At 40.8% G+C, this 16,073-nt stretch overlaps 1 protein-coding gene across 2 annotated transcripts in view; it reads left to right on the forward strand.

The window, feature by feature from the left end:
• coro2aa (coronin 2Aa) overlaps positions 1-11,424 on the forward strand; it is a 46,380-nt gene extending 34,956 nt beyond the window's left edge. For both annotated transcript variants that reach the window (XM_031752242.2, XM_031752243.2), the window contains exons 3-12: positions 33-149; positions 466-615; positions 1,262-1,441; positions 3,122-3,238; positions 4,520-4,624; positions 4,744-4,840; positions 5,517-5,629; positions 5,751-5,841; positions 6,003-6,289; positions 7,121-11,424. In XM_031752242.2, coding sequence (XP_031608102.1) covers positions 33-149; positions 466-615; positions 1,262-1,441; positions 3,122-3,238; positions 4,520-4,624; positions 4,744-4,840; positions 5,517-5,629; positions 5,751-5,841; positions 6,003-6,289; positions 7,121-7,258 — 1,395 coding nt within the window. In that variant the 3' untranslated portion in view covers positions 7,259-11,424. The remainder of the gene's footprint in view (positions 1-32; positions 150-465; positions 616-1,261; positions 1,442-3,121; positions 3,239-4,519; positions 4,625-4,743; positions 4,841-5,516; positions 5,630-5,750; positions 5,842-6,002; positions 6,290-7,120) is intronic.
• The last annotated feature ends 4,649 nt before the right edge of the window (positions 11,425-16,073 follow it).

Below are 16,073 nucleotides of genomic sequence, written 5' to 3' on the forward strand. Positions count from 1 at the left end.
ATAACCATGTTTTGTGTTTTAAATTTTGCCAGACGGGTAAAGTGGACCCTCAGCAACCTCGAGTGTCGGGCCACAAGGGCAACGTGTTAGACATCAAATGGAATCCCTTCAACGACTGCTGCATCGCCTCCTGCTCCGAGGACGCCACGGTTTGTACACCGGAACGCACATTTTCAGTGCGGTTTACTGACGCGTTGTCATTTTCATGGGATTTGAGCATGTTGCAGCAGGGAGATCATTTTATAGCCTTCAGAAAGGAGCTAGAAGTCATTCCTCACATTCCTTAGCTCTGACCTGGCAGATGCTCAGAACAAATCACTGTAGAGAGAGAGGAAAAAACCCCAGTTTCAGGCTATTTCTTTTAAATGTCTTTCTCTGTTGGCTGTTCTTTATGGATTGAGAGAGAGATGGTTTGTTTCTGGCATGGATCTTCGTTAATTTGGTCCTCTTTCTGTGTGTTTGTAGGTTAAAGTGTGGGAAATCCCTCCTCACGGTGTGTATAAAAACATTACAATACCGTGGAAGGAGCTCCAGGGTCACAGTCGCAGAGTGGGCCTCATCGAGTGGCACCCAACTGCTAACAACATCCTCTTCAGTACTGCCTATGACTACCAGGTAACGCAGGCACACACACACACACACAGACTCATAAACACACACACACACACAGACTCACAAACACCACCTCTTACACAAGCTTGGAGTCATTTATAGCTAAAAAGACAATAAGATAACGAGGCATGAACTGTGACCTAAACCGAGAGCGCTTATCTGTCGCAGTGCAGCCCTGCAGCTCACACTGAACTGACCCGTAAAGATTTCAGATATTACATTACACAGCATCACGAGCACTTCGTTTGTTAGCCTAAGAATTCAGATCGTTTTGGGCCGTAGGTGCGAAGTCTTAACTCCAGAGATACGTGCTCCAGTTACTGCCTGTATTTGCACACATGCTGGCCTCCCATGTTTAAACAATTCTGCCTCTTTTCATCCACACAGCTGAGTGCAATAGCACAAATTCCTTTGAGATAAGCAAAGTATGCACTGCTATGTCCATTCGCACAACCATTATGTACCACTCTCTGTAATTACTCGGCCCTCTGAGCGGCTTAATCGTATGTTGCTGATGTCAGTGCATCGTTGTTTTTTGATACAAAGTGGTTTACTTGTAGCACACCACCAGTTACTTTCCACCCTTTAATGTGTTTGACTTCTTGGCATAACCACCTGCGTTGATCTCTGTGTGTTTCTGCGCCTCCAGATAATGATCTGGAACCTGGACTGTCCGGAGCCGGTGATAAAGAACCCCGTGCGGACCATCAGTCACCACCCAGATGTGGTCTTGTCCCTGTCTTTCAATACAGATGGAAGTCTTCTCGCTACCACCTGCAAGGACAGGAAAGTCCGCCTGATGGAGTCGCGCTCTGGAACGCTGCTGCGGGTACTGCTGTGTGCACGTGTGCACTTCTGTTATTTTTCCTTTTTTGTAATAGGGGAAAAACAGCAAGTGACCTGAATTTAAACACTTTGATCAGGTGGAAGAGTCAGACTTAAGCTTAATTACCTCAGTCAGAAGCTGCAAATGATATCGTTTAACAGTAGGAAGTTCACACCAGCGTAAAGTCCATGTGACATTCGGTCCAAATCGGCTCTCATTTGTAAAAGAAAATTATTGAACTGTAAGCCTGCGTTTGGTCCACAGCAGCATCACAGCAAATATTACATAAGTGGGAGTTCCCTGCTTGTTACTCCCCCCTCCGCTCCCTGCGTGGGCACCCAGGCACTCATCCAGCACCACACGGCCAGAATTGATACCTCTGGCCTGGCCTGGATAACAGAGAAGCTCCACAGACCTCAGGGTCACCAGCTAGTGATTCACACACTGTTCATCAGTCTTTTCTTGCTTCCTTTGCCCAGTCAGGGAACTCATACACATATTACATCACAGTGGTGCAACTAGGGATGGGTATTGATAAGATTTTCACGATTCCGATTCCATTTTCGATTCTGTTTAACGATTCGATTCTTTATCGATTCTCTTATTGATTCTTTTTAAAAAAGGAGAACACTAAGGTCGATTAGCTTAGAACTTTGTTTTATATCTTCTCTTTGAACAAGATAGAAATTTAGGAGTAGCATGGCCTTACAAACCCAACAGTGAGATCTTAAGAGATCCTTAAGAGATCCAGCCTATGGCTCTTCAATGGGGTGTCACAGGGTCCCCAGGAAAAATAAATTGTAAATGTAAAATAATAAAATAAATATTCTTAACATAACATAAATTATTCTGTAGCAATTAAACAAGAATATCCAGTAATGTCCCTGCCTACAATTAAACACATTCACTTACTGAAAATCGGGGGCATCTGCTGTGGCAAATGGGTGCAAGCCTTTGACCACAAACTTAGTCACTGCTCGGTGACATTCGTCTATCCTGGCCTGAAAGGAGATGCTACCGGTAGACTGCAGCGAGAACTGCCAGCATCTGAGCCAGCCAGACTCTGTCTGTCTCTCTCATCATGGTCACCTAAATGCAGCGCACAGTAATGGCAGATTTTGTAATAAGGCAGATCGCGCTAACATAATATGCACTGTTACTTGATTATTTACCTGCCGTATTAACGGGAGAGGACGTGCAAACGTTACCGCTGCTGCTGGGTTGAGATTCACGAGTCCGGAGCGGAATTAAAAACATGACATTCATTTAAGGTTATCGCGTGTTTTGTGAGCAAATGCTTTTGCATATTCGTAGTGTTTCCTCCCTTAAATGAAATATCTACTTTGCAAGTATTGCAAGTTGCCCCGTTGTCATCCGTTCTCGTAAAGTATAACCAAACTTTTGAGCGGTTGAGCCGCTTAGGCGCCCTGCCAGGTAAATGACGCTCCGCAACGTGGTGACGTTATTCGGGGCGACTGGAATCGATAAGGGAATCGTTTGCAAAGATGGCAAACAATTCCGAGGAATTGAAACAGTGGGAACCGGTTCTCAACAAGAACCGGGTTTCGATACCCATCCCTAGGTGCAACACAAACCTCTTTATATGACTTATAAAAGGCATAAATGTTCATCAGGGTTCATTGATTAATGCTGCACGTCATGTTTACTGTGCCACGTTTGCAGGAAAGCAACTTTAAGACGCACAGAGCCAGTAAGGTGCTGATCCTGGGAAACACCAAGATGCTTCTCACATCGGGAACGTCGCGCTACAATGATCGGCAGATAGCACTGTGGGATCAGGTGAGAGACGCTGCAGAGCGACAGGTAGCACGGCAGCAAGACGTTTGCAACAAAATATCGCAGTTTTACAAAAAGCTTTTGTGTTTTTTTTGTAGCAAAGCAAATGCTAGTGGAAAAAAAGAGAATAAAAGAGAAATGTCTAGTGGGGGTGTTATTTGTAAGTCAACAACTATCACATTGATTACTTGTTAAACTTCCTGTAGATGTTTCTGAATTCCAGGCCAGCATCTACAAATCAGGAGCATTCTGATGAGGATTTGCAAAGACAGGACAGACTCTGGATAATAACTATCGCAGCACAAGCATTCGTGTAAACAATCGTAATTGTGAGCTCAGCGCTTACCTGCTAGTCTGGATGTTGGAATAATGAGAGCACCCTGTTCCTTGGGGGCGATCTTGGCTAAAAATAGTCAGGCTGGTGTGAATAATTTGTAGTAAGTTTAATATATTGAACACTTATATCCAGGGATGTTAGCAGGACTGCAGGAGGAGGAGAAATCGAGAAATCGGCAACAACAGAAGGGCCACAAATAAGTGAAATCTAAGCTTACAGAGTATTAATAGTAACACGACTGAAGCAATGGTCAGCATATTACGTCACCATTGGAGAGGTCATGACTTTAGGCAGCTTCATTTCCTGGCCTACATCATTTAAACCCCTGAGCATTGACATAAAGTGTTCTTACCTGTGAAATCATCTGATGTGCAGCCAGGTTCATGTTGTGACCTTTTTTGCACAAGGAAACATTTTTCTTTAGCGTTTTTCTAAAAACATTTGAGGATCTTTTTTTTTCTTGTAAATTCAGTGTTGTTGTATTAATGATTTCTCAGAATACTTCCTTCACTACCAAACACCTCTCGAGCCTGTCACAAGTGCAACTCTGCCACCTAGTGGATGAAATGCACCAGTTCAGCAACCCTGCACGTTTACCTGAGCAGCTCACTGATTCCCGTGTTCAAGTGGAGCCAAAGTTATTTGTCACATCGCGATTATGTCATCACCCAGTCTGATCACACCTAGTAGTCTAGTAGTAGTAATAGTTGGTGTGCCAGGCCGGCGTGTTGTGATGATTTAGAGCGTATCGTGGGCGGAGGATTAAGGCAAAGCTCGGATTAGGGATTGAGCGCTCAGTGTTTTTAATTCGGCGCTGCAGAGTGCTTCTTATGGAGCAGTGGATTTAAATCAGTGTTTTGATATTTTCTGTATGTTGTTCACATCAGCGCCGCTTAGGTCTTGTGTTTTAACACGTTTTTGATCGTTTGATTCGTGTGTGTTTGTAGGATGATCTGTCCGCGCCTTTGTTGGAAGACAACCTGGACGGTTCATCGGGGGTCATTTTTCCTTTCTACGACCCCGACACACACATGCTCTATCTTGCTGGGAAGGTGGGACTCTGAAACATGTTAAAAAAAACCCAAATCAAATCAAAACAATCATATTAAAAGCTTCATACAGAAAATATTCTTTATTACTGCTACAGAGTCTTCCCTTTTTGTCTTTTTAGGGTGATGGAAATATCAGGTACTATGAGATCAGCACAGAAAAACCATACATTCACTTCTTAACAGAGTACCGCTCACAACTACCTCAGAAAGGGCTGGGTAAGGAACACACACGCACATAAACACGCACTCAATTTTAAACTTTAATGAATGCCACCGACACATTATTTCCTAAAGTGAGTGTGAATAAAAGACGTGACAGTTGAACCCTGTTTGGAAACTCCGCCTACTGTGATGACACTGTGCACCTTTAAGCAAAGCTGCTGTGCAAATAAGCCTCCAATATTTGCATAGCCAAAACAGCTGATTGAAGGGGTTGTGGCTCAGGTCAGGTGTACAGGCAGCAAAAACGTCACATGTGCACTTGTTAGATTTGTTATTTTACCTGCTTGTTGTGGTTAAAATGTATATTATAAATTCCCAAACCACTTAATGAAGTGGACTTGTAGTGGCTCTGCTTTATAAAGTTACTCTGATACAGGTTAACCTTTAACTGCCTGCTGCTGCAGTAATATGATGAATTTCCTGGTGACGGAGGAAAGTTTTTTTTTTTTTTTTTTTTTTTTTTTTTTTTTTTTAAATAACATTTGAGTCCCCGTTGTTATGATTTATCTAAAAAGAACATAAAGGATAAACCTACTTCCACTGTATATTAGTGTGACAGTTCTCTAAAGTCTAGACTCCTTTTATAAATACAGTACGTCTTACCTTGACTAATATTGATTCAGAAAATAGAATGAATACAATCTGTGTGCGTCTGTGTGTTAACCTGCAGGTGTGATGCCGAAGCGAGGCCTCGATGTGAGCTCCTGTGAAGTCTTCAGGTTCTACAAACTGGTGACAATAAAGAGTCTCATCGAGCCTCTTTCTATGATTGTACCCCGCAGGGTAAGTGTTACACAAAAATTGCAGACACCACTGTACAAGGAAAAACAAACATCCGAGTGTAGCACATTTCACAGACCTAATGCCGAATGTGTTTCTGAATCTGCTGTGCACGTGTCTCCAGTCGGAGTCGTACCAAGAGGACCTCTATCCAATGACGGCTGGAAACAGGCCTGCTCTGACTGCAGAGGAGTGGCTCAGTGGCATGGACAAAGGTTAGAAGTAAAGAAAGATTGTGTGTGGGATCTGTTTGTGTCCTGTAGCCTCTGAAATTGCATTTATCTGTCACCTTTGATATTCCAGTGCTTCACTTGTATCCTTTCAATAGTCTTTTAGCTTGTTTAATGAGTGTTTTAATCCCCCCATTGTTTCCTAGGTCCAGTGCTAATGTCTTTGAAGCCAGGAAGCCAAATAGCAGAGTCCTTCTCAGACATGAAGGCAGTGGGCAACTCACTGGAAAACTCGCTGGACACTCGCAGGTCTCAGGGCAGACCGGGCATGCTACAGCTCGCTTACATTCAGGACCAACTGGAAGCCAAAGAAAGCAAAGAGGACAGCAGCTGCAAAGAGGACAGCAGCCACACAATGGATGACAGGATTCAGACACACGTCACCAACGGAGAAGATCTCACACTTTGCTCTCCTCCCAGAACAGAGAATGAGGTGCTGGATGGTTTTGCTTTCTCACACACACACAAAGGCAGACGTAAAAGCAATATGAGCTATATTTAGTTGCATCCTAGTCAGTTATTCTTTACAATGGACTCGAAATATAGAAATGTGTCCTACTTGTTACTTAGCAGCTGAAAGTCGAGTACATGTCCCAGGATACTCTTCAGTTAAGGTTGTGTCATTTGAAAATGATAAACTGTTACAAGTAAACAGATATATACACAAATGAGGAGAAATTCTGAAAGTACGCTAAAGACACTGAGCTGCTTTTAGGTCCTGTGTAGTTACTTTTAGGAAACCTGAAGAAGCCGTGGCACTCAGAAGGTTCAGACTGCTTTAACGTGAGGCCAAAGAGGCAGAACAAACAAAATCCATCATGAGTAACGAGTGGTGGAAAATATTAAGTACATTTACTTATCACAAGATCACAAGAGGAAGCACAAATCCGTTTGGGGTTTGCATCAGGAAGGGCATTGGGTGTGAAATTCAAAAGAAGCTTTTACTGAAGTGCCATCTTGAAATACGATGCACTGATAAAATTCAGATTCAGCAGGTTTCTGTTACATCTTTGATTATAAAGATGGGGTAAAAACAGGTGGAAAACTGCACGCCCGCAGCGTTAAAACCCTACTTAATGTGAATGTGTCACTAGTTATTGTTTTTCTCCACTCGAGGCTTGTTTTACCTTGACGGCAGCAGTTTGTAGTAGAGACGTTTAACTGAACCTGTAGCCTAAAAGTGAGGCACACGTGTTCCCCGAGTCTCCAGTGGGCACAAGAGCCGTGATTTAACTCCTTATCTCGTGCGTGTGTTTGTCCACAGCTGCGGTTGAAGTTCCACAAGCAGCAGGAGGAAATCAGGCGGCTGAGGGAGCTCCTCAACCACAGGGACGTACGCATCAAACAGCTGGAGCTGGAGATTAAGAACATCAAGAACTCCCAGAGTCAGAGCTCACTTTAAAACTTTCTCCAATGGCTGAGTCACCCTCACCTCCTCACGAGGGTAGACGCGCACAGGTGTACCAACCTACTTAACCCCATTTTTAAAACTGCCACAGTCTTCATAAGGCCCCGGCTCACCGGTTTTCCTCTAACGAGCCCCACGCGCTCACTGCACAGGGGCCATTCAAGCCTCGATTTTATGGTTTTTTTTCTTTCTTTTTTTTGTTTATCTTCATTTTGTCGTTTTGTCGACTCTACACAGGGTGCACATGTTCTTTGCTCATGTACATACTTTTAAAACTCTCTGCACCTTTTGACCATCCCTGCCCCCTTGCCTCATTTCTTTTGTACGCTTCACTATGCAAGCTCATTGTATATTTTAGGTTTTTTTTTAGCTGACTGATAAAAGGATGTTTGTGCCGCGTCGACCGAATGATGTGGCTGTGCGTGCGTTGCTTGAAAGTTGTCGCGGGGAGCAGACATCCTGTGTGATTGTGAGATAACGCTGCATTTATTTTCTATGCTTGTTGATTGTTTTGTTTTTGTTTTCTTTTTCATCCAACATTCAAACTACTGTAAGTGAAACGACTGTGTTTAAGTTCAACAGACAGATGTGGTATGTTTGCTTGAATGAGAGCGAAATGAATGAATGACTGTTTCGTGATCCCAGCTGTGTTCTGCCATCTCATTAAGCTGCATTTGTGTTTAATTCTTCTATCATTTTTTTTAATGACTGGAAAGTTGGTGGAAATGATCCGTTTTGCTGTGGTTAACGTGTAAGCCAATTCAGTAACTGATGCCATGTAGCAGTTTGGATCTTGACTTTTATATTTATTTTAAAATACGGACAGAGAAAATGCCATTTAATCAAATACTTGAACTTGCTGTTGTAATTTTGGCAAATACAGCATGCAAAATGTTTAAAAAAAAGGACAAACCCCTGTTTGCTTTTTCCTACTGGTTTCTGATCATACTTCATTTACCTGATCAGTTTTAGGGCAAAATGGTATCTACTGTTGTAAAGGACACACAAATTTACCTCACAGCTCTGATAAAGCTGTAATAACATTAATATGACAACAGTCAGATATTTTAACCAGATCATTTATCCTCTTGTTTTCTCTGGGTCTATTAAATCAACAAGCAGGACTCTTTTATTGCAAAATTCAATTCTGACTCAATTGAATTTTTAAAGATAATTCGCAACAGCATTCATTTCAAGACTTTTTCTATATATTCTAGTGTAAAGACTCTACAGAGTTATAAGGAAAACCCAGGCATGTTTGAGTTGTATGAAGTGTCTTGATTGTAGTTTAGAAACCTTACCTGCTTGAAATGTGGAGAACCCATATACACTGAAAAAACTGAGAAGCTGCAAATGTCTGTATGTGTATGTTTGTAATCATTGATTTAAATATGAGCAAACAAGATTCCATCCATGGATGGATGGATGGATGGATGGATGGATGGAACCCAATTCCAGAAAAGCAGTGATGCTGTGCAAAATGTAAATAAGAACAGAAAGTGGTGATTTGCAGATCTCAGACTTTGAGAAAATCAAAACGGTCATTTTGAATTTGATGGCAGCAGCATGAATCATAAAGTTGGGAAATGGTCCTGTTTACTACTGTGTAGCATCCCTGATTCTTTTAACAGCAGCCTGTAAACATCTGGGAACTGACGAGACCAGCTGCTGGAGTTTTGTGTGAAAGGTCCGATCGAGGAGTCCAGCTGCTCAACACTCCTGGATCTGCTGTGTTTTGTTTCATGATGAGGCACATACTGGTCAAAGGTCTGGACTGCAGTTCAGCCATTCCCACACTCTTCTGTTATGAAGCCATACTTTTGTTATAAATGGAATGTGCAATTTTGCATTTTCGTGTTGAAGTGTACAAGGGGTTAGCTGAAAAAAAGCCTCATCTTGAGGAGAGCACATGTTAATCTAGAACCTGAATATACCTTTCAACATTGATGTTCACATTTAAATACATATAGCTTCTTTTCTGCATGGTAGAGCTTTAACCTGCATTTATGGATGGAAGTCACTGTGAAGTGTTCCTGAGCCCATCTGTTTTTAATGCGGTGCTGTCTGAATATTGATTTTTGGCCTTGCACACAGAGATTTCTCCAGATTCGTGCAATCGCTGTAGATGATGAGAGCTTCAAAGTCTTCCTCTTTTTGCACCCAGTCATGTCACTCACCTGTTGCCAATTAACCTGATTAGCTGCAGTCTTCCTCCAGCTGGTGCTTTTTAGTGCAGTTTTCATTCTTCCTTTTGTTGCTCTTCTTTTGAGACACGTTGCTGCCATCAAATGCAAAATGACCCTAATTTTTTTCCTTAAAATGGTTATTAGATTTATAAATCATTACATTCTGTCTTTACTTTACACAGCATCCCAACTTTTTGTGTTGTTAAGCCCCACTATATTATGAACATACACATACAAAAAAGACGCCTGCAGATTCTTCAGTAAATGCATATTAATATGTCAGTATCACAGAGTTAAGTTATATGATATAAGAGGTCTGCACATTTCCAGCAGGTGAGGTTTGTAACTAAGCTGTCTAGACTGCAGCGGGCCTAAAGACAAATAGGATGACATTTACCAGTGTTGTGTCACATTTATTTTGTGCTGGGCGAATGTTCAGAGAGCGTTCACTCAGCACAAGATTTCTCTGCTATAATGCCTCAAAAGCTGGTATAAATAAAATCGGAACAAAAAAGCAAACAAACAAACAAAGAACCCAGTCATCAGCCAAATTATTGTTCTGAGCATTGGTATCCGCCAACAATTTCACAATCTGTGCGTCCCTAAAGTGGACCTTGAGTGGGGATTGATTTGTGTGCGGTTGTTTACAAGCGTGAATTGTTGAGCTCACTTTGAATATCTACGGAGCTGTGATGACTAAGCAGCCTGCATCTGCGGCTCACGGAGGTTTTTGTTATGGTTTAAAGTCCACAGCAGTCAGAGAATGTTTATCAAAACTAACAATTTTTTAATGTTTAAAAAAGTAAACTGCCTTATCATTTTAGAATAGGTATAAAATACCAGTACACTGTTTCAGCTAAAAAAAAAAAACACTTCTGAAACCACAATGAGGGAAAAAGGGAAAATAGACAACCTGGCCCACATCTGATTTACACACTCTGTAATTTATTCTTTATCTATTTTTAAAAGCTTAACCTTAAAACAGCAGGCTTGTGACTGCACAGTGTGCATATACTGTTTTAGCTGAACAGCTGATAAAAATCTATCCCGATAAACTGTAGAAGTGTTTTTTTATTTGGGTTTTTTTTCCCATCAGTGAATTTCTGAGTGGTTCTCATGGCTTCTGCCACCACCATGGTACAGTCAGACCAGAACATTTGTTGTTTTCAGATTTCAGGCAGCTGGTTTTAACTCCTTTTTCCCAGCCAAATTAAAAGATACATTCCCAAATAATAAATAATAATAATAATAAAAAAACCCTGATGTACGCATAGATGTAGATGCCACTTGCAGATATTAGACAGCACAGCAGCAAAGCGTGTTAGTTTGCTTTGAGTGGTTTGTGGGATTAGAAAAACACTATAAATGCCAGTCTAAAGGTAAATACTAAGATAAATAGTCAGATGTAGCACCAGTAATCACACATGCCTGTACTGACGCACTTAGAGGCACAAGCACAACAGTGATTTTCTAGATTTGGCACGTTTCAGGTGCAGCATAGAAACCACACACATACAGATCAATGCAATTGTAATGCGTGCGCGACCCCTTTGACCTTTGGCCGGACAGTTCTAGCAAAGCTGCATCTCATGCTGACTTTTGTCCAGTAGCAGCAATGCCTGACCAATGTTTAACTTCCACCAGAGCACCAGTCTCAACACATTCCCATCGTTCAGGGGCTGACTTGCGATGTCGCCTGAATAAATTCTCAGCCTGAAATGCTGAATATCACCAGTTAAATAGCAACAGCAGCTGGCATTTTGAGTCAGCCTGTTTCTTTAGCAGTCCTTTTATAGCTGCTGAACCTTCAACAGCAAACTGCCTGCCTACTGCTGAATCTGGTGGACCTTTTCATTAACACAACAGGCTCTTCCAGTACTTGGATACAAATATATTGCAAATGTATTCTTTTTAGGTTAACGTAATTGCAGTTGAAAATGTTTTTTCTTCCCTGATAAAATACCTTTAAAGTTGTCCTTTTTCTTATTGTCTAGTCACAGCATGTTCGTTTAATTTATATAGCATATTTAAAACAACTGCAACTGACCTAAAGTGCTTTCTGGGCAAATGCATTTACATTCAAGAGCTCCAAAAACCCAATTTCAAAACACTAAACTCACATAGACAGATATGAAAAAAGCAAGTGAAAAGGAGGTAGCTCTTTAGAGCTAATTTAAAAGTGTCCGTCGTTGGATGGGTTTTTATAGAGGATGGCAGTTACAGAGCCTGAGGGCAACAGGAAAGACCCACCTTTAGTGTTTAGGCAAAAAGGGGGTTGTAAGCTGTTGGGAGGATGACACTGGTAGGGAGGCAAAATACAGAGTTAAAAAATCTGTAATATACTGTTGAGCTTAATGAACTAAAAAAAAAAAAGGTAGGTTAAAGACCCTACAATAACACAGAGGAACACCCCAACAATCGGGTGATCCCTGGATGAACCAGCACCTGGCAACAGTGGGAAGGAAAAACTCCATTTTAGCAGGAAACCTCTGGCAGAACGAGGCTCAGGGAGCGAGGGGAGGAAGACAGGACAGAAGACGCTGTTGAAGAGAGCCAGAGATTAATAATAACTAATGATTAAATGCAAATGCACCAGATTTTTAAACAACTGTTTGGACATATGTGGATAAAGGACCAAGTGCCTTAGTTGGGATGTTTATAGAGCTTCGCCAGCTGTGGTATTTAGTCTAAGGAAATGTTTTGCCATTCAGGATTTCAATCATCCAAACTATCAAAGAAGCTCTTTATGTGTTTCATCCACATAAGAGCGGTAGTGAATATATTAAGATGTATAATAAAAGCAGAAGAGGACCTAAAATGTAATGTTGCATTTACTGGAACCTGGTAATCCATCATATATACACACTGTGGTGGATACTCCTAAGAAACAACCAAAGGAAACCAAAGGAACTGCACCAAAGCTGAGTATAACAATTATTTTTCAACTGTGAATTATGCAAAGCTACTGTAGTAAAGTCCAAAACTGAAAATAGGGAGGTAGAAAAAAACATAATAGGCCTCATTCAAGGCAAACTCAAGTGGTTATATTGTTATAGTTGTTCAATTACATGACATGGAAATATCTAAGGTATTTTGTCCATGCATTTTTGCATATATATGCTCAATATTCAGCATGATACATTTGATATCTTCAAAAACAATCAGACCACCAGTGGAATCTGTATATTGTGAGTATAATGGGTTCTGTATATCTACATGAGTGTATCCATTTATTCTGGCTGATTAGACTTACAGGTGCACAGGTAAAATGAAACTGAAACAGGCGGTGTGAATGATGAGATACACTTGCCGGGGACTTTAAGTACATCCTTCCAACTGTATATTAACACCAATATCTAATTGGTTAATCACATAGACAAGTTCAAACAGAATCAGAATGAGGTGATTTAATAATGCTGAACGTGTCATGGTAGTTGGTGATGTGCTGGTCTGATCTGCTGGGATTTTCCCAAAAAGCCATCTCTAAGGTTTACAGAGATTGGTCTGAAAAGGAGAAAATACCCAGTGAGCAGTAGTCCTCTGGGAGAAAATGCCTCGTTAATGCCAGAGGTCAGAAGAGAACTCAAAGTCAAATACCTACTCAAATAATCACTTGTTATAACCAAAATCTGCAGAAGAGCACCTCTCTGGTCTACAGCAGCAGAAGACCACACCAGGTGCCATCAGAGAATGGGAAACAGAGGCTACAGTTCACACAGGCTCACCAAAATTGGACCACAGAAGTTTGGAAAACGTTGCCCGGTTTGACGAGCCTCAATTTCTGCTGCAACATTTGGATGGTAGGGTCAGAATTTGGCATAAACACAATATAAACAAAGCACAGATCCATCTTACCTTTGTAGCCTATCGGCAGTACGTGCTGCTGGTTGTGTGCAGTGGTGTGCGGGATATGTTCTTGCTAAACTTGGCTCCCTCTTGTGCCAACTGAGCACTAATTAAAACACCAAGTATTGCTACTGACCATATCTATCCTCATTTATGACTACATAGTACCCGTCATCTGATGGCTCTTCCAGCTCTGATGGATAACAAGCCTCCAACTATGTAAGGCTGTCATGTAGAAATGAACCAAAATCTGTGAGGAATGTTTCCAGGCTCTTGTTGAGTCTATGCCACAAAGAATTCATGTTTAACATAAGTACAACTTGGTACTAGCAAGGTGTACCCAATAAAGTATCTGGGAAGTGTAAAAATAACTTTTCACACACAGCTGTGTTTATCTTAATCTGTAGAGGTTTACCAAAAAGACAGTAGTGTAGTAGTAGTAGAACAAAAGTCCCACTCCTTACATTTAAGATTTCTCTCCAGCTTCTAATTACAAAACTACTAATCCAATGCTTTAATTGGTGGAGAAATGACATCTAGTTTAATCTGATTTCACACCGTGTGAAGTCACTGGGCCAACAAAATTGGAAACTCACTGCCAGCTCTGATACCCTTTGCTTTTGTCTTACCCTCAACAGCTCACTCGCGTAGAGTATAATTTAAATATACGCACATCATACATTAGTATGAATAATTAACAATAAGGAGGGAGGGGAAAGGGGCTGTTGTTTCTCCATAAGTGTTTTTTCTTGCCATTTCCTCCAAGTTATCATCACAGTGTTGTGGTACCGTGATGACTATTATTGCTCTGCTGAAAATTGTGATAGTAAAACTCTGCAGATGATGATCGTTCTGTTGCTCTGTTATGAATGTGGCGTACACCGAGTCCTCAGAGGGGAGAGAAACAACTCGACAAGCTGAAATGAAGCAATATCAATCCCTGCCCGAGACCTCTCGGCATTAAAGCATGCACACTGACAGTCTCTTACATTACACTGGAGCAATAATGTAGCTCACTTGTAGCATTTGCTGTCTGATTTAATAAACTATGTCATTTATTGGTTGTTGCCGACTTTGTATGAGCCTCACTGCGTCTGACTTCCACAGATTTTAATGCAGTTATTTTGTGTCTTTAAAATGTATTTAGCAAAAATGTTATATGTATTTTTTAATTCTTAAATGTTCCTGGGTAATCAAATTATCTCTGACTATTGACATTCTCTATTAGAGTAAAACATAAGTGAAATATAAAACATGTCAATCAAACATGAACAAAAATGTGAATATTTGAGAAAAGACTCTTTCTTTTTTTGTACAAAAACAGCACCGCTTCCTTGGTTCACTACAAATTACTTGGGAGTCTGAAAGTGCAGCACATGAAACAAACATTTTTCATCTGTACACAATTGTCTGGGTGGTGTTTTTTTTTTTTTTTTATAAGGGCAGCCTGGAGAAGATCAGCAGCCATAAACTCTTTAAAAGAGATTATCGTTTCTCCACAATTCAGTAATGCAGTTTAGTTGTCATTTCTGGGCTTATTATTAAGAATAAAGGTGTTACAGACCAGTGGGCTCTGTCCTGAGGTTGCTTTGCTCTTTCTGTAAAGTGAAAAATGACTGCACTTAGTTACAGAACGTACTATAAACTACAAGCTTGTGAGGGGCAGGAACCTTTTTTTCATATCTATATTAATACAATACTTAAGCACCCATGTGTGCATTTAAAGGCGCTGCTAAATGCCCTCAGCATGATTCCAGTGTGAGTGATGGGAGAAAAAACTCACAGACCTCATCTGGCAAAGTGCAGCTGAAGCAAATATGATGCTGAATAAGTCAAACTGGGTATTTTCTAAAGTCAGTGTTTTAGAACTGAATTTTCTCTATTTCATTTCCCAGTGAGATGCAGTGCACAGACAGATACACCAAGAGTTAATTTTATGCTGGAAAAAGACAAAAAAACAAACCAACTTTGGTCCCCATTTCAATAGTCGAACTCAGATTTCTGAGCCCCCAAAATTAACTTTGGCTAAAAGGCTTTTTTCTTTCCTTATTTTACAGAGAACAAATTGTATATATGTATCATTATACAGTAAGCATTTCTCCTGTTCGTATTGGCTGTGAAACAGTGCCTTTGTCCTGTGAAAAAAAGAAGCCATTGTTCTGTGTAGGAATGTATTCTTAAGTTCAGCCAAAGCCAAAGTGAGGCTTCAGCATTCTGAATTTGCCAGTTGATTTTTTCCCTATGATATTGCTGCATAGCAGATTACATAAAGAAAAGAAAGGTAAAACAAAATTAACAGGCAGCATGGATTAAAAAAAAATTTAGATTTGGCTTTTAAATCTGCTGCATTTGGCATTTCCTGTTGTGTCTGGGCAAAAGGAATTTTACATCACTACTGGTCATTATGATGTTTTAAACTCACTGGCCACATTGTTAGGTACAACTGTTCAACTGCTCAGCAACATAAATATCTAATGAGCCAATCACATGGCAACAACCCAGTGCATTTAGACGTGATCAAGATCTGCTGAAAATCAAATGGAGCATCAGAACAACAGAGAGAGGTGATTTAAGCCACGCTGAATGCATCAAGGTTGTTGATATCAGACAGGCTAGTCTGAGTATTTCAGATAATGTTGATCTACTGGGTTTTCCCCACACAAACATCTCTAGGAATTACACAGCGGTCAGGAAACGTTATGAGCTGAAAGGAAGGCAAATACAAACTCATTACAATCAAGATATGTGGAAGAGCGTCTCTTGAACCTTAAAGCAGA

This window comes from Oreochromis aureus, linkage group 6 (genome assembly GCF_013358895.1).
Source record: "Oreochromis aureus strain Israel breed Guangdong linkage group 6, ZZ_aureus, whole genome shotgun sequence".
In the NCBI taxonomy this organism is placed as follows: Eukaryota; Metazoa; Chordata; class Actinopteri; order Cichliformes; family Cichlidae; genus Oreochromis; species Oreochromis aureus.